The 19,395-nt window shown below is 54.8% G+C and overlaps 4 protein-coding genes across 7 annotated transcripts; 2 read left to right on the forward strand and 2 right to left on the reverse strand.

Moving 5' to 3' along the window:
* The first annotated feature begins 3 nt into the window (after window positions 1-3).
* ntng2a (netrin g2a) lies at window positions 4-6,284 on the forward strand. Of its 3 annotated transcripts, XM_088376954.1 has the most exons (14): window positions 8-244; window positions 577-886; window positions 989-1,247; window positions 1,326-1,471; window positions 1,583-1,821; window positions 1,910-2,082; window positions 2,200-2,220; window positions 2,345-4,300; window positions 4,374-4,481; window positions 4,587-4,661; window positions 4,974-5,141; window positions 5,248-5,391; window positions 5,461-5,547; window positions 5,925-6,284. In XM_088376954.1, exons 2-14 carry the CDS (start codon window positions 680-682, stop codon window positions 6,056-6,058), a joined length of 3,717 nt encoding a protein of 1,238 aa, XP_088233080.1. In that variant the 5' UTR covers window positions 8-244; window positions 577-679; the 3' UTR covers window positions 6,059-6,284. The 3 variants fall into 3 exon arrangements, with proteins under 3 accessions (XP_088233078.1, XP_088233079.1, XP_088233080.1); XM_088376952.1 differs by having other exon boundaries at window positions 4-244; window positions 989-1,471; XM_088376953.1 differs by having other exon boundaries at window positions 4-886; window positions 989-1,471.
* An 86-nt stretch (window positions 6,285-6,370) lies between these two features.
* Window positions 6,371-8,515, forward strand: endog (endonuclease G). 2 transcript variants are annotated; one of them, XM_088376969.1, is made up of 6 exons: window positions 6,371-6,568; window positions 6,967-7,160; window positions 7,231-7,372; window positions 7,457-7,566; window positions 7,659-7,740; window positions 8,247-8,515. In XM_088376969.1, exons 1-6 carry the CDS (start codon window positions 6,410-6,412, stop codon window positions 8,436-8,438), a joined length of 879 nt encoding a protein of 292 aa, XP_088233095.1. In that variant the 5' UTR covers window positions 6,371-6,409; the 3' UTR covers window positions 8,439-8,515. The 2 variants fall into 2 exon arrangements, with proteins under 2 accessions (XP_088233095.1, XP_088233096.1); XM_088376970.1 differs by having other exon boundaries at window positions 6,420-6,568; window positions 6,975-7,160.
* A 144-nt stretch (window positions 8,516-8,659) lies between these two features.
* Window positions 8,660-11,956, reverse strand: LOC148397241 (transcription termination factor 1-like). Its single transcript, XM_088376959.1, has 11 exons — window positions 11,701-11,956; window positions 10,846-11,423; window positions 10,626-10,750; window positions 10,348-10,533; window positions 10,193-10,268; window positions 9,999-10,123; window positions 9,732-9,927; window positions 9,525-9,611; window positions 9,371-9,436; window positions 9,206-9,291; window positions 8,660-9,132 (listed from the first exon to the last, which is right to left on the reverse strand). The coding sequence occupies exons 2-11, from the start codon at window positions 11,373-11,375 to the stop codon at window positions 8,846-8,848; spliced, it is 1,764 nt and encodes a 587-aa protein (XP_088233085.1). The 5' UTR covers window positions 11,376-11,423; window positions 11,701-11,956; the 3' UTR covers window positions 8,660-8,845.
* Window positions 11,957-12,183: 227 nt separating this feature from the next.
* On the reverse strand, window positions 12,184-19,115 carry LOC148397242 (PR domain zinc finger protein 12-like). Its single transcript, XM_088376975.1, has 7 exons — window positions 19,030-19,115; window positions 17,336-18,897; window positions 16,249-16,314; window positions 14,653-14,777; window positions 14,362-14,517; window positions 14,141-14,255; window positions 12,184-14,010 (listed from the first exon to the last, which is right to left on the reverse strand). Exons 2-7 carry the CDS (start codon window positions 17,592-17,594, stop codon window positions 13,511-13,513), a joined length of 1,221 nt encoding a protein of 406 aa, XP_088233101.1. The 5' UTR covers window positions 17,595-18,897; window positions 19,030-19,115; the 3' UTR covers window positions 12,184-13,510.
* Between the last annotated feature and the right edge of the window lie 280 nt (window positions 19,116-19,395).

Genomic DNA, 19,395 nt, shown 5'->3' on the forward strand with positions numbered 1-19,395 from the left:
ATAACGATGAAGTAAAAGTAGGCGGGGCTGGAGGGAGTGAAGCATCAGACGAACAAGTCTAAAGAGGATGAGACAGGAGATTAGGAGAAGACGAGAAGGAGGAAGAGGAGGAGGAGGTGTGAAAGAAAACGACAGCTGCAAGACAGCAAGAAGAGAAAGATCGAGAAAGCAGAAAAGGAAATAAGAAAGTAGCCCATCTTTTGCGCTCTATCAGCTCATTCACGCAAGAGGAAAAAAGAGAAAGGTACGTGAGCTGTTGCGAGTGGATGAGTGCAGCGCCACCTCATGGCCATTTCCCCTAACCGTCAACACCGACGTCCATTTGAACACTGGCTCGATTGCTCTACACTGCGAGTGCAAATGTGCGAGCTGACACTCTGCAAACGGCCATGCGACTGACTGCAAGTCCACTTCGTTTGGGACTTGCACTGAACAATTTGTACGCGTACAGGACTGCAAGTCCACTTCGGGTGGGCGGGCGAAACTCGCACTGAACAATTTGTACTCGCCCCAAAAGTGCACCGTATACGCAGTATCGGGGTAGATGGTGTCAGCACGTCTTTTTATACGTAACAGGCTGCCACGGTAAGCGGCCCACCTGCGGCATGCCAGCCAGCCAGCGACGCCCCACAGCTCCGAGCAGCCCGTGACCTCGAAGCGACTCCCCGAGGACCTCCTCATGGACGGCCTCAAGCGCCTGCCGCTCCTGCTCCTCTTGGCCACGTCGGCTCGATGCCAATTTGACGCCTGTCGCCGGGGGGCGGGCACCGGATGGGAGGACGCCGCCTGCCAGCCGCCAGCCGCCAACATGAAAGAAGCCATGCAGATACGAGTGGAGCCGCCGGGAGTCACCTGCGGCGACCCGCCCGAGCGATTCTGCACTCTGGTCAGTGTGTTCCCATTCTTTGGTGCTGTTTCCATCCCAACGGCTCGTAAGTTGGCTCGGTCCAACCCAGACTATCATCTGGACCTTTGCGTCACCCTTTAGGAAAACCCATACCTCTGCAGCGACGAGTGCGACGCCTCCAGTCCGGACCTGTCCCACCCGCCTCAGCTGATGGGAGACCGGGAAAGGGGCGGGCTCATCACCTACTGGCAGACGGTCCCGTGGTCCAAGTATCCTGAGCCGCTGTTGGCCAACGTCACGCTGTCCTGGAACAAAAGTCTGGAGGTGGTGGACGACCTGGTGGTCAGCTTCGAATACGGGCGCCCCACCAGCATGGTGCTGGACAAGTCCACGGACAAAGGTGAGAGGTCGCGCGTGGGGAGGTCGTGCCCGAGTTGCGCCCGAGTCACGCGCTCGTGGCGCTTCGCTCCCGCAACAGGGCTGACGTGGCGGCCCTACCAGTTCTACGCCGACGACTGCATGGAGACGTTCGGCATGCCGCCCAAGCGAGTGTCCGACTTGGCGCCCAGCAACGTGACCAGGGTCATCTGCACCGAGCGGTACTCCGGATGGCTGGGGGCCAAGGTGACTGTCCGTCCGTCCGACCATTAGGGAAGACGACTAGTTAGCATGCTAGCGCTCGAGCTAGCTAGCACGCTAGCACACTAGCACTAACCCTAACTCCCACCTGGCCAGGAGGAGAAGACGGTGGTGTTTGAGGTGGGAGCCCGCTTGCGAGCGCTGGCGGGCCCGAAGCTCCTGGACACGGACGCCTTGTTCACGCGGCTGCAGAGCAGCAAAGCTCTGCGGGACTTCTTTACCTTCACCGACCTTCGCCTCCGACTCCTGCGACCGGCCCTGGGCGGGACCTACGTCCAGAGAGACAACCTGCTCAAGTACTTCTACGCCATATCCAACATCGACGTCCCCGCCAGGTGCGCCGCCGAGCGCGGGCGGGCGGGCAGCTTTGTCCTAACCTACGGATAGGGAGGGGCTCACGGACGTGCGCTTGCCGCCTTTCAGGTGTCAATGTAACCTGCACGCGTCGGCGTGCGGGTTGCGGGACGCCACCTTGACGTGCGACTGTCAGCACAACACCAGTGGGCAGGACTGCCAACGCTGCAGCGCCGGCTTCCGGTCCCGCAAATGGATGGCGGGCAGCTTTCTGCCGCTTCCTGGCGGGACTGCCAATGCGTGTACGTATTTTTGATGAGTCGTGCGTGTGTGCGTGCGTGCATTCAGATTTTTCTCCTTGCTCGATTTCCATCAATAGGCCTCTGACCTGTTTTTAATCCAACCTGTTTGCCTTTTAGGTGAAGCAGCAGAAATGAGCGGTGAGTGTCTGTCTACCTCTCTTTACATTTGTGACTCTCGTGGGTGGCCCAATTTGGAAACTATTCCCATCTCTGGCACAGTTTGCTAAGCACAAACACCGCCGTCAATGTTCTTCTCTGACAGCGGCCGATGCCTCTGACAGAAGTTCTGCTTCAACGCGTGGAATCACTGACACTGACTCGACTTCCACCGTCGAGCCTTCTTCCCTTTCTCCTTTTGCCACTTTGGGTTCTTCTCCCGAGAGCAAGAGCGGCGCTCGCGCTATTTCCCCACCTGCGACAACGGCTTCCTCGGGCGATAGGACTTTTTCGCCGGACGCTTCTCCTAGCTTCACGACTTTTACGGACACTTCTACTGACACGACTCCCGCTTTTGCCGCCACGACGACGACTCGGACGGAAACATCCGATAGCTCGTCTCCTACCTGGGGCGGTTCTGGGACGGCGGGCGCCGTTGGTGTTTCCGGCTCCGACGGCTCCACGACTTACACTTTGACGACAGACGCTTCGGCACCCGACGCTGTGACGATTGCACCAGAGGACAAAGGCGTGAGGTCTTCAGCTGTTCCAAAGCGGCAAAGCGCTGACTCGGCATCAGCGGAAGGCGCCGGCGTCCCCCCGCCGGTTCCCACTGTCGACACCTCCCTCGGTCAGCGTATGGACCTCGGCGCTCCGACGGTGCCCGGCGGCGCTAGGGAGACCTCAGACGTCGGCGCTAACGCTCAGGTGTCTGTGACTCCGCCCCCTGACAGCACAGACTTTGACCTCGGGCCGACATCCGGTGCCAGCTCCTCCCCTCGGAACTCAAGTTCCCGGTCGTCGGACGCGATGGCTCTCGACGGCACGGTCCCCTCTGGAGATGCTCCGCCTCCTCCGACGTCTTTCCTCGCGGAAGATCCCGATTTGACGACGGGAAGGTCTAACCGACCTCTCGCCGTAGGATCTCCCCCCGATGGCCCGCTCCCCAGCCCGGCGTCCGACGATCCTCTCCCTGATTTTTCTCTTGAGAAAGTAGCACTGCCTCCCTATGGACTCGCTCCTGGCCGAACGTCCGATCGGCCGTCCACGGATGCAGCGCCTCTGGCGAAAATCCTTCCCAACGGCTTACCTCCGGACGCCACTTTTGCCCGAGAAGCTCCTGCGGACGGACCGCCGACTGACGGAACAACGCAGGCCGACAGACTGGGCCCAAAGTCACCTCCTGATGCAACTTCTTCCGACGGACTTCCTCCTGACGGCGGCGCTCCTAAATTACTTCCTCCTTCTTCTGCTGCTCCTGCTGCTGCTGCTGCTGCTCCTCCTACACAAGTCGGCGAGGTCGCACAGGACAAAGCGTCAACGGCATCAGATTGGTCAGAGCCTGCCGGGGACTTGGCCCCAGTGGACTTCACCTTCCCTTTTCCAGATCAGGATCCCACCGGGCTGGGAAGAGAAGTCTTGGGTCTGGATTCTGTTGATCCAAGTTCCAATTTGGATTTTAGATTGGATTCAGTGAACCGGGATTCCACTGGACCTGGAACTCCTTCTGGAACAGAAGATTCAAGTCCATTAAGTCTCAATTCTGGATTGGATTTAAGCGCTCAGGATTCCAGTCCTCCTGGAACAGAAGATTTTGGATCGGTTTCAGTAGCTCAAGACTCAGCTGGCCCCGAAGATTTAAATCCTGAATCTGGATTAGATTTAACTGAGCAGGATTCCACTGGACCTGGACCAGAAGATCGTGCTTCTGGATCCGATTCAACGGATCGGGACTCCACTGGTCCTAGAACAGAAGATCCCAAACGAGATTCTGCAATGAATTTAATTGATCAGGATTCGATTGGTCCCATAACACCTCCTGAGGCAGAAAGTTCCAATCCGGAATCGGTCGAGCGTCGTTTGGATTCCCAAACAGGCCGGACGAGTCCTCGGGAACCTGAACCGGAGTCTTTGGATTCCAACCCCAAAATTCCCGAGCGGACGTCCCGACCCGGTTCCCCTGATCGAGTCGACGAACCGAGACGGGATGCTTCTGCCGCGATGGAGAAAGAGGATCGAGAGCCTGACGCCAGGAGGAAAGAGGGCCAAAGCAATCAAAAAGGTGAAGAGCGAGAAGGAGCGAGCCATCCGTTGGAATCCAACTGAAGCGCAAAAACAATGTATTTGATTGACAGCTGCCGAGTCCAAAGAAGAAGGGCTGAAGCAACCTGAGAAGAAACAGATGGAGGAAGAGAATGCGCGGACGGCATTGAAAGAAGAGCAAAAAGGCTATGAGAGAAAAGGTAACAAAAGGAGCATGATGCTACTTTTAGCACCAAGAGCATCCCTGACACCTTGCCACAGCTGCACATTCGTTCTTGTTTCCTTTCTTGCTTTTGCCCGCCAAGCAACTCAGAAGATTTTGATTCCCGCCAGTGGGACGAGCAGCCAGCTCTCCAAAATCGCCTATGTCACTTTCCAGGGTAAGACGGCTCGCCTTGCCTCGCCTCGCCTCAGAGTTGACCTCTAGCTCCTCCCTAGCTGTCCCTCGTTGGCATGTCACTTTCCAGGGTAAGGTGCCTTACCTCACCTCAGAATTGACCTCTAGCTCCTCCCTAGCTCCTCCCTAGCTGCGCCTAGTTGGCCCCGGCCCGGTGGGTGACTCTGACCCCTCTCCCATTTCAAAACCTCATCGGTCAGGATCACGGCAAGACGGCCGCCACCCTGTGATCCGTCAAGGGTAATTAGCTGCGTTAGCCTATGTTAGCGTAGCTTTTCTGCTCTCTCTGTGTCAGAGTGCGAGTGCAACGGCCACTCCAACCGCTGCAGCTTCATGGACTTCCTGAACGTGGTGACGTGCGTCAGCTGCAAACACAACACCAGGGGACATCGCTGCCAACACTGCCGTCTTGGTTACTACAGGAACGACACCCTGCCGCTCCATCACCAGGACGTTTGCGTGGGTCAGTCAGTGCAGGCACACACATGGGCACACGCAGGCACAGGCACACGAAAAAAAGCCGACAGGACTCGGAGCGGATCCTGATCCTGTTCTCGTGCGCATGTCAGCGTGCGAGTGCAACGACGCCGGCAGCCGCTCTCTGCACTGCGGCGCCTCGGGGGAGTGCCAGTGCAAGGAGGGCGCCGCTGGGAGGCGCTGCGACCAATGTCAGCCCGGATACACGAGGAGAAGCAGCGGGGCCGGCTGCACAGGTACGCGGCGACGGGGGAGGGGCCGGACGCTCGGCGGACGAGTAACTAACAAGCTTCACCTCGGTCCAGTCAACGTGTGCCACGAGGCTCGCCCCTGTCTCAACGGCGGCACATGCGTGGACTTCCAGCGCTGCCAGTGTGCCGACGGCTTTGCAGGTGAGGCACGCCATCGTGGCACGCACTTTTTACTCCCTCGCTCAAACGGTGATGCCCTGCCAAATTGGGTCCTCGGGAGTGGCTGCCCTGCCCTGCCCTGCCCTGCCCTGCCCTGCCCTGCCCTGCCCTGCCCTGCCCTGCCCTGCCGTCCGCTTCTCCCTGCTGCAACAAACCTGATCCAAATGATCAGCTCATCGACAAGCTCCGTCCGAGTTTGAGAAGGACCCTGATCGTTTGAATCAGGTGTTCGTGCGGTATCATAGAATTTCGATATTTGCGATTATTTATTCCAACAGAGGGCGCTATGATAAAATATTGCAACATCGCCCCCCCCAAAGGACGCGTGCACTGACCATGTCGCGGCCGTGTGCACGCAGGCGTTTACTGTGAGCGGCGCGCGTGTCTGAAGAAGAGCGGTTGCCTTGACGACGCAAGCGCCGCCTCGCCGCTGATGACTTCGCAACTCCGCCTCCCATTCATCGTCAGCCTGATCGCCGCTGCCGCCTTTTGAAGCCATCAAATCGAGGAAAGGCTCGGCAACGTCATCATCCGGCGACGCACGCGACGTCACCTAGCCTCCGTGCCGGGAACATTTGATTGAAAGGACTGATATCATCTCGGAAAGCAATGTTTGCAAAAGATTACACGCAGCCCTGGTGGGGAAACGCTGCATATTTCGCTTTACATTTGTTGATCAAACCCAAGAGTATGCCAATAAAATGACCTATTTAGCCGTGTTGCCACTTGTCCGATTAAGCCAAGTTGATTGAAGGAAGAGTTGGCAATCGTCCATCGCTCCGTCACAAAGCAGCTTGTTCGAGCTCACCAGCGCACGCGACGTCATTAGAGCGCGACCGGAGCGATGCGTAAATGGCGGCGGACCTTAGCGACCTTGTCGTTCGGAGCGGCCGTCGGCGCCTCGGCGAGCCACCTGTGGAGGCCTTCGGGTGGCGAGGAGGGTCTGCAGCCGGTCTTTCCGCTGGGTCCGGTACAGAGTGTCCACGCCGCCTCCGAATTGACGGTGCGTGGAGAGAGCTGCTCACGTTCTCCTGTTTGAGATTGATGAAGCACATGCTAAGACGTGTAGTTTTGAAATACGGACCAATTTGGAACCAATTTGTCAGTGTTTACCCATCAAACGAAACCACTTTTTCTGGCGCTGTCGGAGACCGAAGGAGCGGGCGCAATTAGCTCTTTAGCACCAAGATGTCGAACTGCAATACAAAACGCAAGGCTCCTCGGTGTGGCCGATTGAACAACTCGTCCACACTGTTTTGAGACACTTTTTGGTGTCGATTGCGTTTCCACTCGTGGAGGCAGTGCTTCGCCGTCAAAACGCCCGCCCACTTACGCTACTAGCTCAAAAACAATTGGCGAATCGGAACTCGAATGGAAGATCAAGTGTCTTAATTGTTGCAGTTGAGCAGGTCTTCGGGGGGCGCCGTCATGAAATACGGCTTCCCCTCGTTATCTAACATCCGCACGAGAGAATCCTACGTGAGCTCGTACGACCCGCGCACCCGGACGCCCGCGTGGGTCATTGAGAGGCTCAGCGGCGACACGCTCGGAGGGGCGGCGGACAGGGCGTGCTGCGACTTCAAGGAGGACGACAGGTGGGTGGGCCCGGCGCTCGTACGTGCCGCTCTGACATTGGTGCGTAAGCGTCAGCGTGCGTGGCCGCAGTGTCCACTTCTTCCACCGCGCCACCAACGCCGACTACAAGGGGAGCGGCCTCGACAGAGGTCACATGGCAGCGGCGGCTAATCACAAGTGGAGCCAAAAGGCCATGGACGACACCTTCTACCTGACCAACGTGGCCCCCCAGGTGCCGGCCCGTGCGCGCGCTTTCCTCACTTGCGCCTTTGTGCTGCACACTCACTCACTCACTGACTCGCACGCGCGTGTGCAGAACCCCCACTTGAACCAGAACGCGTGGAACAACCTGGAGAAGCTGTGTCGCTCGCTGACCAAACGTTACGCCAACGTCTACGTGTGCACCGGCCCACTCTATCTGCCCAGGTGAGCGCGACCTCTCGTCACGGCGGCTCGCCAAGTAACGACTTCGGTCGACAAGGAAACTCAAGGCGCCGCCGCGCTCACCCGTTGTGCAGGCAGGAAGCTGACGGCAAACTATACGTGCGCTACCAAGTTGTGGGTCGGAACCACGTCGCCGTGCCGACGCACTTCTTCAAGGTTAGCCAGCGTCCGATCCAAAAGGAACGTCTGCTGCGCACCCGCCATTTTGAATGTGGGAATTGTCCGAAGAGGCCATAGGACCAACCCAAAGAATTGGTCTGCTGTTACTTGCGGTGTGCGTCCCTCGACCACCAGGGGGCAATAGACACCAAACCTAGATGATGACACAACGCTCCGTAAACTGCGATAACAAGACACTTTTTTTTTTCTGCAGGCTCGGTACTGCGTTTGCAATCGTTCGCAACACAATTGGACACCAGGATGCTCATCCATCTGTCAGCAATGTTTTCGTTGCGGAGAACTTTGAGGGCGTTTCAAGTGCTCATGGCATCTTGTCTTATTTTGGTCATTCCACAAACAGGGCGGCCAATGCTCTCGTCTTAATGATGAGGCAGGACATTTTGTCAAGGCTGTTACGACACATTCAACATGGCGGCCGCAGTGACATGTCTCTCCTTTGCGTAGTCTTCAATTCTCATGTCACCTGCGTGTCGCCATCCCAGGTGTTGATCTTGGAGCGCGGGGGCGCTCAGGAGGGCGTGGAACTGCGCTCATACGTCCTTCCCAACGAGGCTGTGGACCAGAAGATCCCTCTGGAGCGCTTCCTGGTTCCAATAGAAACCATTGAGAGGGCATCAGGCCTCCTGTTTGTCCCCAACATCGTGCGGGCCAGCGGCACCATTGCCGCCAAGTAGCCCGAGCGACGAAGACACGGCGGGAGTTTTGTCTGTGGTGTGGCCAACTCTGCAAAAATAAAAGCAAGGCAAAAGACCGTTTGTTTGTCTCCTCCTCAGGCGTTTTGGTAGCGCCAAGCAGTGTGTTTGGACACTGTTGTTTTTGTCATCCGACAACCGTGTGTTCATATCGTGCGCGGCGGCCGGCCAGTCTCGGAGGGCTGAACAGCTGAGAAAGAGGCTTGCTTCGAAAAATAGCTGTATTCGGAGAGCACGGCGGCGGCAACAATGGCCGACCGCCAATAAAACACAGCGAGCGCGACTAGCTCACGGAAAGCCAGGAGAGGTGACTCAGGAACACACTGTCTGAGCCAATTCCAATGTCAGCATTTTGCAATGGGAGGGGACGAGCAGCAGATGCAACCGAGTCAGCGACCCGCTCGGGACGATCGGGGCTGCGGCGTCGCCGTGGGCTCGAGCGTGGGCTGCGCTTCGGGCCACCCCCTCTCGCACTTGGATCGGCCTCTGCTCGGCCGAGTGTTATCCACTTCCAGCAAATGGTCGTCTTCTTCGTCCACGAAGATGTCCGACAGAGAGTACGAGTCGTCGGGGGGCGCCAGGCGCTCCGCCTCGTCCTCCTGCCGCCATTTGTCGTAGCGCCGGAGCCGCTCCTCCAGACGCGGCGTCACGTGCTCCTGCAGGAAGTCGATGATCTCTGCGGGGCGGTCAGAGGGTCACCAAAAGAGGGCGCAAAGTGGCAGGAAGAGGCCGCCGCCAACCGCACCCACCTCCGTAGGAGAGCCGAGGCCAGTCGGGAATGTTGCGGACTTTGAGGCTTCGGAAAAGCTTCTGAACGCAGAGCGGAGTCACGCCGCTGAAAGCGCAGCGCCGAGGCGTCAGAATCTGTCGCCGCGCCGAGGCGTCAGAAGCTGTCGCCGCGACTCGCAACTCACCCCAGGATGCTGGAAACCGCATCCCAATCAATGTCGCAAGCGTCCTCGATGTTCAAAGCGTACAGCCTGCGGTCCAGGGACACAAATGAGTCGGGAGCGGTCAGCCTTGCCGTCCGTCAATCGATCGATCGATCGCTCGCTCGACCGTACGTACGTGTTGATCAGGTGGAGCCTGGTCCTCAGTCCCTCCGGGGGTTTCCTGGGGTTCTTCTGCGACAGCCGGGCCTGCAGGATACAGAACCTGAAAGGCAAGACGGAACCGGTTGGCTTTTCTTTCTCCAAAAGCCTCCAAGCCGCACGGAGACATGCGGTCGGTCGAGAAAGGCAGTGGGTGGCACCGGCGCTGTTCATGTGCACTGACCACTTGACGCGACACTGGGTCCAGCATCGGGTGCGCACGTGCTGGCTGATCTCCGTCCAGGGCAAACGCGCGCATAGCTGACGCAGCGTCAAACGGGCGTCTCCGGCGGCTCCTTGAACCAGCGCCTCCAGGTGAGCCTTGACCACCTCCTCCAGCCTGTTCTCCTCCTCCGACGTCCACAGGCCTCGACCCGTCGCTGAGCCAGACAAAGCGTTTGCCGGGCGAGTGAGCGAGTGAGCGGGGGCCGATAAAAGAGAACCAACCCACCGATGCTGACGAAGCGCTTCTGCAAGGCGAATTTGCTGCGTCCCATCTTCCTAGCGATGGTGCTCCAGTCGTTGCCGTGGAGCGTATGCAACTTGACCAGACGATCCAGCTCCTCCTCGGTGAACCTCAAAGGCCACGGCAAGGTTAGCGTGCCTCGGCAGCGCTTTGCGCTAGTCGACGGCGGCAGCTCTCACTCTCCCATGTGGTTCATGCGGTCCAGCTTGACGGCCCGGGTCACCACCTGCTTGCACGGTCTGGGGATTCCCTCGGCTGCAAGACACGACGACAGCGGGCAGTGAGTTACGGCGGGCAGACAGGCAGACGTTCAGGCGCCTCCCATTCATCTCACCGATGGCCTCCAAGAAGCCATGTTGCTTTTTCAGCCTCCTGATGTCGGCCCGCAGCTCCTCGTAGCGATGCGGGAAGAGAAGCTGGTCGGCGGAGGCGATGCCCGTCACCGCCAGGAAGCGCGCCACGTTTTCTCGGATCCGCTCATTCTCCTCGTGCGTGAAGCGGCCCCAACGCACGCGCATGCCTGCGCGGAGAGGACGGGCTTGAGGTGCAACATTGTTGAGGAACCCGGCCGGGAATCTTCCGGAAAGAGGTTCTTTCCGCACGGCGAGCGACCTTGCTCTTTGAAGACTCGGAAGCGCTCCAGGTCGTGACGCAGAAGGGTCTTGATCTCGGACTCGGCTCTCTTCCTCACGTTGGGAACAAACTCTTCCAACTCAGCCACCAAACGGGAGTCCAAGCTGCAAGACACGCACGCGGCCGGCCGGCTTTGATATTTGCCAGATCACGTCAGGAGTCCATCCGGCCTTTGTTTTAGCGCGCCCGCTCCACTCACCAGTCAGCTCGGTCAAGCTTGTGTCGGTCGGCGGCCACGGCAACGCTCTCCTCCGTCTCGCCGTCAGCGACAAGGAGGCTTTCTTCTGCTCTCTTGCGCTTCTTTTTGCGCACGTCGGCAGGAGGAACACGGTCGCCGTCATTGTCCGCTTCTCGGATTTTCTCCTTTCTTCGTTTCTTGGCTTTGCGGGCGAGCGCCTCGGCGGGAAAGACGCCGTCGTCATCTTTTGGGTCCTCTCGTTCTTCTTCGGCCTTCTCCGCAGCCGCAGCGACCGGGTCTCGTTTGTCTCGCTTTTTCTTCATCGGCTTTGCGCCGGCAAGAATCCCGTCCTCTTGGTCCCTTCCTTCTCCCGTCTCTTTCCTCTTCTTTGTGCGTTTGTGAGCCGGAAGAAGGCCGTGGTCCTCTTGTGCGCTGTTTTTCTTCTTCCTCTTCATCTCGGGCGTAGGGACATGGACGAGGCTGGGCACCGGCGAGCGGCGGCCGACGGGAAACGACGGCGGCGAGCCACATGAGCCCAACGCTGTCTCCATTGATCAGCCAAACAAGGAGAACAATTCTGTTGTCGTCGTCTTCTTCCTCTGTAGAAGAAGAAATTCACTCATGAGTTCGAGTCATCTGGTCCGGGCTCACAATTCTTGTCACACAATAGAAAACTGCACACAAACTAACTCCACCATCAAAAAACACCACCAAAGCCACGTTTAACGACTAAAAGATCCAAATGAACTGACTGATTGATTGATAGACTGATTGATTGTTCCGGTGAGACGAGTCTCCCTCAACATTTGAACATTAACTTGCGACTAACGTGAAATGTGAAAATGAAGTGTGCAGGAAATGCACTTAGCTACCTACCTGAAGTTGACTCGACTGACGAAAGTAACTCGACGAGCAAACTCCGACGTCAAATTGTTTGCTGTCACGTTGAAAAAGCTCAAGTTTGATGCGTGACGATGCTGGAGGGGGGAAAAGAAAACAATTCCTTCCACGTTTGTAGCGAGCGAACACGTGTGGAGTGGTGAACAACGCTCGCGCCCCGCGGTCGGTAACTTTGTGCTTCCTTCCGAGTCTCGGGTCGACTGCTTCCGGTATGCAGAAGCCTCTCGCGTCATCCATCCGCGTCGCAAAGCTAAGTCAACGCAGACGCCATATTTGTCGGGGCAAGGCCGCGCTTAAGCTAGGGAGGAGAAGGCACGGACGGACGCTGGACAGACGGACATGAACAAAATGAAAATGGAAAAAGTGGACCATGAAAGTACTCATTTGTTTTTCATTGCATCTTACAGTATTACAGTTATTTTTTTTAAAAAAAGTCAAAGTCTGCTTTATTGTCAATTTCTTTACATGTCAAGACACACAGATCGAAATTACGTTTCCCACTATCCCACGGTGACAAGACATAGTACACAATATACACACAAGTAAACAACACAAAAAGTAAAAACAAGAAGGCACAAGCAATGAATAAATAAGAGCGATGAATAAATAATAAATAAACAAATAACAATAAATAAGAGGAGCAAAAATGGAGCAAGTGCGCATACAGCAGAGTATAGCGCAAATGTACAGGACGTTATGCAGCCGAGGGGGGAGAGTTCAGGATCCTAACAGCCTGGAGTATGACGCTGTTGGTGAGTCTGGTGGTGCGGGAGGGAGCGCAGCCTCCTGTACCTCTTCCCAGAGGGCAGAAGATCAAACAAAGAGTGAGCGGGGTGACTCACATCACACACAATCGTGGTCGCCTTGCGGGTGAGATGGGAGGTGTAAATGTCCTTCAGTGAGGGGAGCGAAGCACCAATAATCTTAGCAGCTGTGTTCACTATGCGCTGCAGGGCCTTCATGTTGTATTCAGTGCAGCTACCACCCCACACAGCGATACAACTGGAGAGGACGCTCTCAATGGTGCCACCATTGTGGCAGAATGTGGTCATGATGGCCGGAGGAGCACTTGCTCGCCTGAGTTTCCGCAGGAAGTACAGGCGGCGCTGAGCTTTCTTCGCCAGTGATGCGGTGTTGGTGGTCCAGGAGAGGTCATCACTGATGTGCACCCCCAGGAATCTGGTGGCGCTCACTCTCTCCACCACAGCACCGTCGATGGTCAGCGGCAGGTGTTGGGTGTGACCCTTCTGGAAGTCAACAACAATCTCCTTGCTCTTGTTGACTGACGTTCAGCAGGAGGTTGTTGTCCCTGCACCACGTGGCCAGAAGGTCGACCTCCGACCTGTATCGAGTCTCGTCGCCCTCGGTGATGAGATCCACCAGAGTCGTGTCGTCGGCATATTTCAGCACGCGGTTGCTGCTGTAAGTCGCAGTGTAGTCATGCGTCAGCAGGGTGGTGTCTCTCTCTCTCTCTCTCTCTCTCTCAATTTGAGGTGTCAGGTCAAGTATTCTTTCATTTAGGAATCAATTCCGTTTTGATCCTTGAGGTTACACCATGGTTCCATTGTGAGTCTTTTAGTTGTGAATGGCAGCTTCATGGCAACACTTTGGTGCCACCATCTCGTCTCAAGCACCGTGGCGGGGAAAAACATTGAAAAAAAACATTAGCATGCTAGGCTGACATCCAGAGTATTCATCGTAGGCGCTGCTCCGCTTACACTAACGCTGCAAAAGCTAACTCACTGCCTTTACTTTAAGGTGAGCAACTCGCGCCTTGCCGTCTGGTCTAGAGCACCATAGCGGCGGGAATGTGGTGGACCAAGGAAGCAGAATGCGGAGGAGGCGAGCGCTGGTCGCGCACCATCATCAGCGCCCGTCCGGCGGCGGCGGCGGCAGCGGCGGCTCCGGCACCACTGCCGGTGACCCCGGCTCCGGTGACCCCGGCTCCGGTGACCCCGGCTCCGGTGACCCCGGCTCCGGTGGCCGGGCGGTGCCTGGCGCTCTTCTGATGGGCGCGCAGACCGGCCAGCTGCGAGTAGGCCGACTGGCACACGTGGCACTTGTACGGCCGCTCGCCCGTGTGCAGGCGCACGTGGTTGCGCAGCGTGGACGACTGGCTGAAGCGGCGGTTGCAGAAGCGGCACACGAAGGGCTTGTCCAGCGTGTGGATGCGCATGTGCGAGCGCAGGTTGCTGCGAGAGTTGAAGCCGCGGTGGCAAATGACGCAGCGCATGCGGCCCAGACCCCCCGAGCCCGACGTGGAGACTTCGCAGCCGTGCGACTCGTCTAAACGAGAAGAAAAGGCGTGCATGCATGCTAGTGACATGGCTGGCTGGCCCGCAGTTCTATCTATTGCAATTGAGTCCGCTACGCTGGCCTCGGCCGGCCGCTAGGCTGCTAATGCTAACTTACTTACCGCTCTTGCTTTTCTTTGCTTGCTCGTCGTCGCCTCCTGGAATTCCAGGAATCCCCAGGAAGGTGTTGTGGGAATTTCCGTACCAAACGAGCAACTCCTGGTCTGGCGGGATGGTCTGGGGAGCGGGAGCGCGCGGGAGCGTGCGGGTGACGTTACACCGACGGGGACGGCGAGCCTGGATTGCGCCGGGTGCCAATAAGGCCGGCCACGCGCTCACTTACTTGCAGCGCCTTGTAGAAGATGGCGCTTCCCAACTGCACCACCTCCAGGTTCTGCTCGTGCTCGTTGCGAGCGCATTTGATGTACGTCATCCAGCTGCGTTGCTCCTCCTGACTGGCGTCCACGAAGAAACGCACGCCGCCGTCGCCGTTGAACACCTACAATCCAGACGAGAGGCGATTTGTGCATGCGTTTGTAGCTGGAAAAGAGCTTGCATGCGTGCGTGCGTGCGTGTGTGCGTGCGTGCGTGCGTGCGGCTTGCGTGCGTGTGGCTTGCGTGCTTGCGTGCTTACCTCCCACATGAGGTTGTTGTTCTTGTAAAAGTCGACGTGTTGCGGAGAAACCAGGCGCCCCGTAAACGGACCCATCTCGGTACCTGCCTTGATCCAAGTCTTGGAGAAGATTCCCAGACCTTCTCCTACACGCGCGTGCACACACCCACAAGCACAACTCAAACAGGAGACGACGAGCTCGCGAACGTCTTAAAGGCACATGAAAACAAATGCCATCCAAAAATGCTCTTTTGAAAATGCATGGCGGCGGCATAGTGCACGCGGTGCGGCATTTCATTTACATTGATTTTAAGCAGATCGTATACTTAAATACATGGAGTACCATCAAATATAAAATGGAGTTGATTTAAGTCAAATTTACGCTGTATTAGTAACCCTAAATTCAAACCGCTCCAAAAAATTGAGCAGTTCGAAAAAAAAAAAAAAATTCCACCACGCTTGGTGCCCAAAGCGCTTTCCAAGGCCTCACATTCGCCCATTCACACACACACACACACACACACACACACACACACACACACACACACACACACACACACACACACACACACACACACACACACACACACACACACACACACACACACACACACACACACACCAATGGCAGGCTGCTGCTGCATGTATGCAACACTGATTTAACAATTAATATTTCAAGTAGATGCAACTGAAAAAATGAGATTATTATTGAACGAAACAAATCTGCTACACTTACTCCATTTTTTTTAACATAATGTCAATTATATTATACATATCAGAATACATCATTTTTAATATTCTCTGAGTACTTGTGCGTCTGGCATTGTTAATCCATGGTTGAAATCGGGACGGGACGAGATCAGCAAAATTGCTTTAACCCGCCTCCCTCTCTCCCTCCCTTTCCGTCAAGTCACAATGTAAAATGAAATTGTAATCAATGTTGATTATGTACTTGCCGAAATAAACTAATCGAGTCAAATCCACGCTTCATTTTATTCAAGGTCTGTTGTATTTTTATTTTTTTGCTCATTTGGGTCATGGCGTTCCGGTCCGGTATACGCTCCGGTCGGTCAGCCTCGTTTCATCTTTCAAAGATCAAACTTTGTTCTTTTTTAGCACGGTTGCATTTTACTTGCAAGATATTTTGGTTTACAACTTTTGCTACGGCCGATTTGCTGCATGCCGTTGAGTTCCGAAAGGGTTCGGAAATCCAATCTAGTGTTTCGAACTCATTTGAGCCGGGGCCGGCTGCCTCTCATGCAGAGCGCCAAATCCATTAGCACGACTGGGTCTCAACAAGTTCATCAGTGCAGGAACATGCACGATCCCGTGTCGAATTTCACCACACGCGCGCGCGCGCGCACACACACACACACACACACACACACCACGACAGTATATGGCAAAAAAAGACAAGACAAAAAAAACAATCCAAAAAATCGGGGGACGTGTGAAACCAACACGCAGTTTCATTTGGATACTTTGAGGGGGAACGAGACGTAAACGAATGAACGTCACTTGACCGCATCAAAACGTTAACTGCTTTTCCCCCCAACGTATATCGAGTCGGCAGATGAGCGAATTAAGGAAGGTTTGCGGTGCATGCGTCACCCTTACCTGGGACAGAGCTTTGCGCAATGACCACCTCGCTGGGAAGAACCAAACTGGACAACTTCTGAACCTCTGTGGGACACAGACACACAAACACACACGCGCGCGCGCGCGCATACATTTTCAGTAAAACTATTTGGCTTTCGAATGGCACGTTTCAAACAATAATAATAAAAAAACATCGGAACGGAAAAGTCGCTCGCATTGAAAGGAATGAAATATGGAAAATAATCAAACGAATTTCACACACACACACACACACACACACACACACACACACACACACACACACACACACACACACACACACACACACACACACACACACACACACACACACAAAACTCCAATTAAAAATGTTAGCGCGGGCGGCCCAGCAATCATGACGCCAACAGTTTTTGGCCTTACAAAAAGAAAAGAAAAAATAGTGTCTTGGAAAAAAAAAATCTGAACAAACCCAAAACTTCTGACTTGATCTTCAACTCAAGCGAAATGGAATTAATGACCATGCACAATATTTTGATCTGCATTCAAGAATGAACGACTTTCGAGTCTTTCAACAAATACACGAAATATGTTTCCGTGGGCAAACATTTACGAATATATTCATTAATAATAATAATAATAATAATTGATCTTTTTAATGATATAAATATTATATAATAATTAAATTAATAATAGTAATAATAACAATGATAATAATAGTGTTGCAAACTAGCCTTTCTGTCTTCGCGTGTTCATTTGGAATCTTAAATGTTCATTTCAACGTTTTAAGATAAATGAAAACATTTGGAAAATTCAGGGACATTTTTATTTACCATAAACAACATTGGTATTCTATCTATCCTCAAAAACGGATCCAAACAAAAACCAATCTTCGTCTCTCAGTGATAACACTCAATTCCAAATTTGCAACATTTACATTTCTACTTCATTTGAAATGAGAAACCCTTTTCCAAAAGATGCTCAACGAACGAATGTTTTTTTTTTTAGTTTTTCATCCATCTCCTGAAATATATGACACAACGTTCCCTAAATTGCCTGGCATGAACGAAAGGAAAATGATCAGGAAGGTGATTTGCGATCGACCGACCTCCGGAGAAGGACTGCGCCAGCACCTCGGCGGTGAAGGCGGTTTTGGGGCTCGCGCCTGCGGCGGCCTCGTGCGTCAACTGCTGCTCGCCGTGCACGCGCCTCCATCGCCCGTACAGGAAGCTGTGCACCACGTCCGACGTGATCACTTCCGACAGCGGCGCGCCAGCGGGAGGCCTGGGCAGACAAAACTTGCGCCCTGGCCCCGGCCCCAGCCCCGGCCCCGACCCAGGCGAGTAGGCGGGAAACGACGAGCCCATGGCGGGTAACGAGGCGGGAGAGAGGTCAAATAGAAATTCGATGCAAAAACACCCTCGACCTCCCTTGCTGGCACCCCAGCGAAAAAAAAATAAAAAGAACAACGATTTGCGCTTGTTTTGGCGAGTTGCAAAGTCAACAAGTTGAAGATGAAAAGAAGCAAATGAAGCGCGAGCCAGACGCGCGCTACCTTTTATATGTGTGCGCGCGCGTGCACGAGTGACTGGCAGGAGGGGGAGGGAACAATATGCGTGTGTGTGTACGTGTGTCTGGACGGAGGGCGGTGTTTCAATGTGTACGTGTCTTCAAAAGTCAGTGTGGCTGTGTCTACAAAAGTGTATACACACACTTGTGAGTGTATCTCAATGTGTGCGTGTGTCTAAAAGGGTGTGGTGTGTTTCATTGTCTGTATTCGTATGCGTGCGTGGTGTATATACCAAAGTAAGTGCGTGTGTGTGGAATTGGAAGAATTATGTGTGAAATAGCGTGGCAATGATGTAGCCTAATTGGGGGTGTTGGAAATGACCATGTAGGAGTCAAATGGAAAAGGATCGCGCACATGACGAGGAGGAGGAGGAGAAAGGGCGCAGCAGCGAGAATGACAGGTGGGTAATCCAATTAGGAAGAACCCCCATGAAGATGGCGACTGTTCCCTTTCTTGCCATTTATGCGCAATCGAGGAAAAAAGATGGGACTCTAAGGCCTATTCAAGGCGATAAATGGTGGCAATCTTGCAGACATCCATGTGGCCGGAATCTTCTTGAAAAGTCAGGAGAGGGCTGGAGTGAACGGAGCTTGCTGCGGGTTCTGCGCATGCGCCGCGCAACACGAGTCAAGTCGATCCTCGTTTAGTCAACATGAAACTTCGAGTGGTCGCAGGACTCACACGTGTGTGTGTGTGTGTGTGTGTGTGTGTGTGTGTGTGCGTGTGTGTGTGTGAGACTCTGAACCAAGCAAGAATATCACGTGCGCTCCAATGAAAATCTGAACAGAGACCGAATTTCCCAATGAGCTAGTGATGACGTCAAAGAAGGTGAATAAATTCTGTGCCGGTACGTGGACAAATGGGGATGGGTTAAATGCGGAGGACAAATTTCACCACACCCAGATGTGTGTGTGACGATGATCATTGCGACTTTAACTTTAACCAGGAGTATAGGGTGCACGCGTGCGCCACTCACTGCGCCGATTGGATGAGACGCCTCGTCCTCTGATGACGTCTTCAGCCCCAATCGTTTTGGGATGACGGATGGACGGACGGACTGATGGGCCCCATGCGTGTGAGATCGCAGGTCACGTAACTTCCTGGGGCGGAGACAGACGGACATTTCATGAGGACAGACACGCTCACAACTTATGAAATATTCATCGCACGCACATCAAGTTCAACTGTACTTACAGAGCACTTTGCTGTACTTAACGCGCGCGCGCACTCACCGTTAAAAGCTGCCCAGAAGAGCGGAGCCAGATCATTTCAACCGCAGAGGCTACTGACTTCACCGCCTCGCTCGGCAACACCACGCCCCCCCCCCCCCCCCCCCACACACACAGAGCCTAAATTCTAACCGGCAGCATTTGATTTGGACGGGACACTGGGGCATCATCGCGCGCGTGCGTGTGTTTGCGCAAACACGACGCCGTTACAAGCACGCTTGCGCACCCAGTGGGCATTCTGATGTCAATTCAAGGTTTGATGTCTTTGCGATGGTCAGTTGACATCAGGTCAGATGCCCACTGGGCACATGGCAACCCAAAAGTCGCTGAAAGCAAGCCTAACACGTACTCACGACTCACAACCACAAA

This window comes from Syngnathus floridae, chromosome 5 (assembly GCF_059516105.1).
Source record: "Syngnathus floridae isolate MCC-2025c chromosome 5, RoL_Sflo_1.0, whole genome shotgun sequence".
In the NCBI taxonomy this organism is placed as follows: domain Eukaryota; kingdom Metazoa; phylum Chordata; class Actinopteri; order Syngnathiformes; family Syngnathidae; genus Syngnathus; species Syngnathus floridae.

Excerpts from the sequence above, each read along its gene's own strand:
- LOC148397241 (XM_088376959.1), bottom strand. The coding sequence starts at position 11,375 with ATGGAGACAGCGTTGGGCTCATGTGGCTCGCCGCCGTCGTTTCCCGTC. Across the intron at positions 9,292-9,370 it reads GCGGTTTCCAGCATCCTGGG|CGGCGTGACTCCGCTCTGCG; the intron begins GTGAGTTGCGAG and ends CTGCGCTTTCAG. Across the intron at positions 9,133-9,205 it reads GCCTCGGCTCTCCTACGGAG|AGATCATCGACTTCCTGCAG; the intron begins GTGGGTGCGGTT and ends ACCGCCCCGCAG.
- LOC148397242 (XM_088376975.1), bottom strand. The coding sequence starts at position 17,594 with ATGGGCTCGTCGTTTCCCGCCTACTCGCCTGGGTCGGGGCCGGGGCTG. Across the intron at positions 14,256-14,361 it reads TCTTCTACAAGGCGCTGCAA|ACCATCCCGCCAGACCAGGA; the intron begins GTAAGTGAGCGC and ends CCCGCTCCCCAG. Across the intron at positions 14,011-14,140 it reads AGCAAAGAAAAGCAAGAGCG|ACGAGTCGCACGGCTGCGAA; the intron begins GTAAGTAAGTTA and ends CTTCTCGTTTAG.
- ntng2a (XM_088376953.1), top strand. The coding sequence starts at position 680 with ATGGACGGCCTCAAGCGCCTGCCGCTCCTGCTCCTCTTGGCCACGTCG. Across the intron at positions 2,083-2,199 it reads TGGCGGGACTGCCAATGCGT|GTGAAGCAGCAGAAATGAGC; the intron begins GTACGTATTTTT and ends TTTGCCTTTTAG. Across the intron at positions 5,392-5,460 it reads CAGCGGGGCCGGCTGCACAG|TCAACGTGTGCCACGAGGCT; the intron begins GTACGCGGCGAC and ends ACCTCGGTCCAG.
- endog (XM_088376969.1), top strand. The coding sequence starts at position 6,410 with ATGCGTAAATGGCGGCGGACCTTAGCGACCTTGTCGTTCGGAGCGGCC. Across the intron at positions 7,373-7,456 it reads TGACCAACGTGGCCCCCCAG|AACCCCCACTTGAACCAGAA; the intron begins GTGCCGGCCCGT and ends GCGCGTGTGCAG. Across the intron at positions 7,741-8,246 it reads TGCCGACGCACTTCTTCAAG|GTGTTGATCTTGGAGCGCGG; the intron begins GTTAGCCAGCGT and ends TCGCCATCCCAG.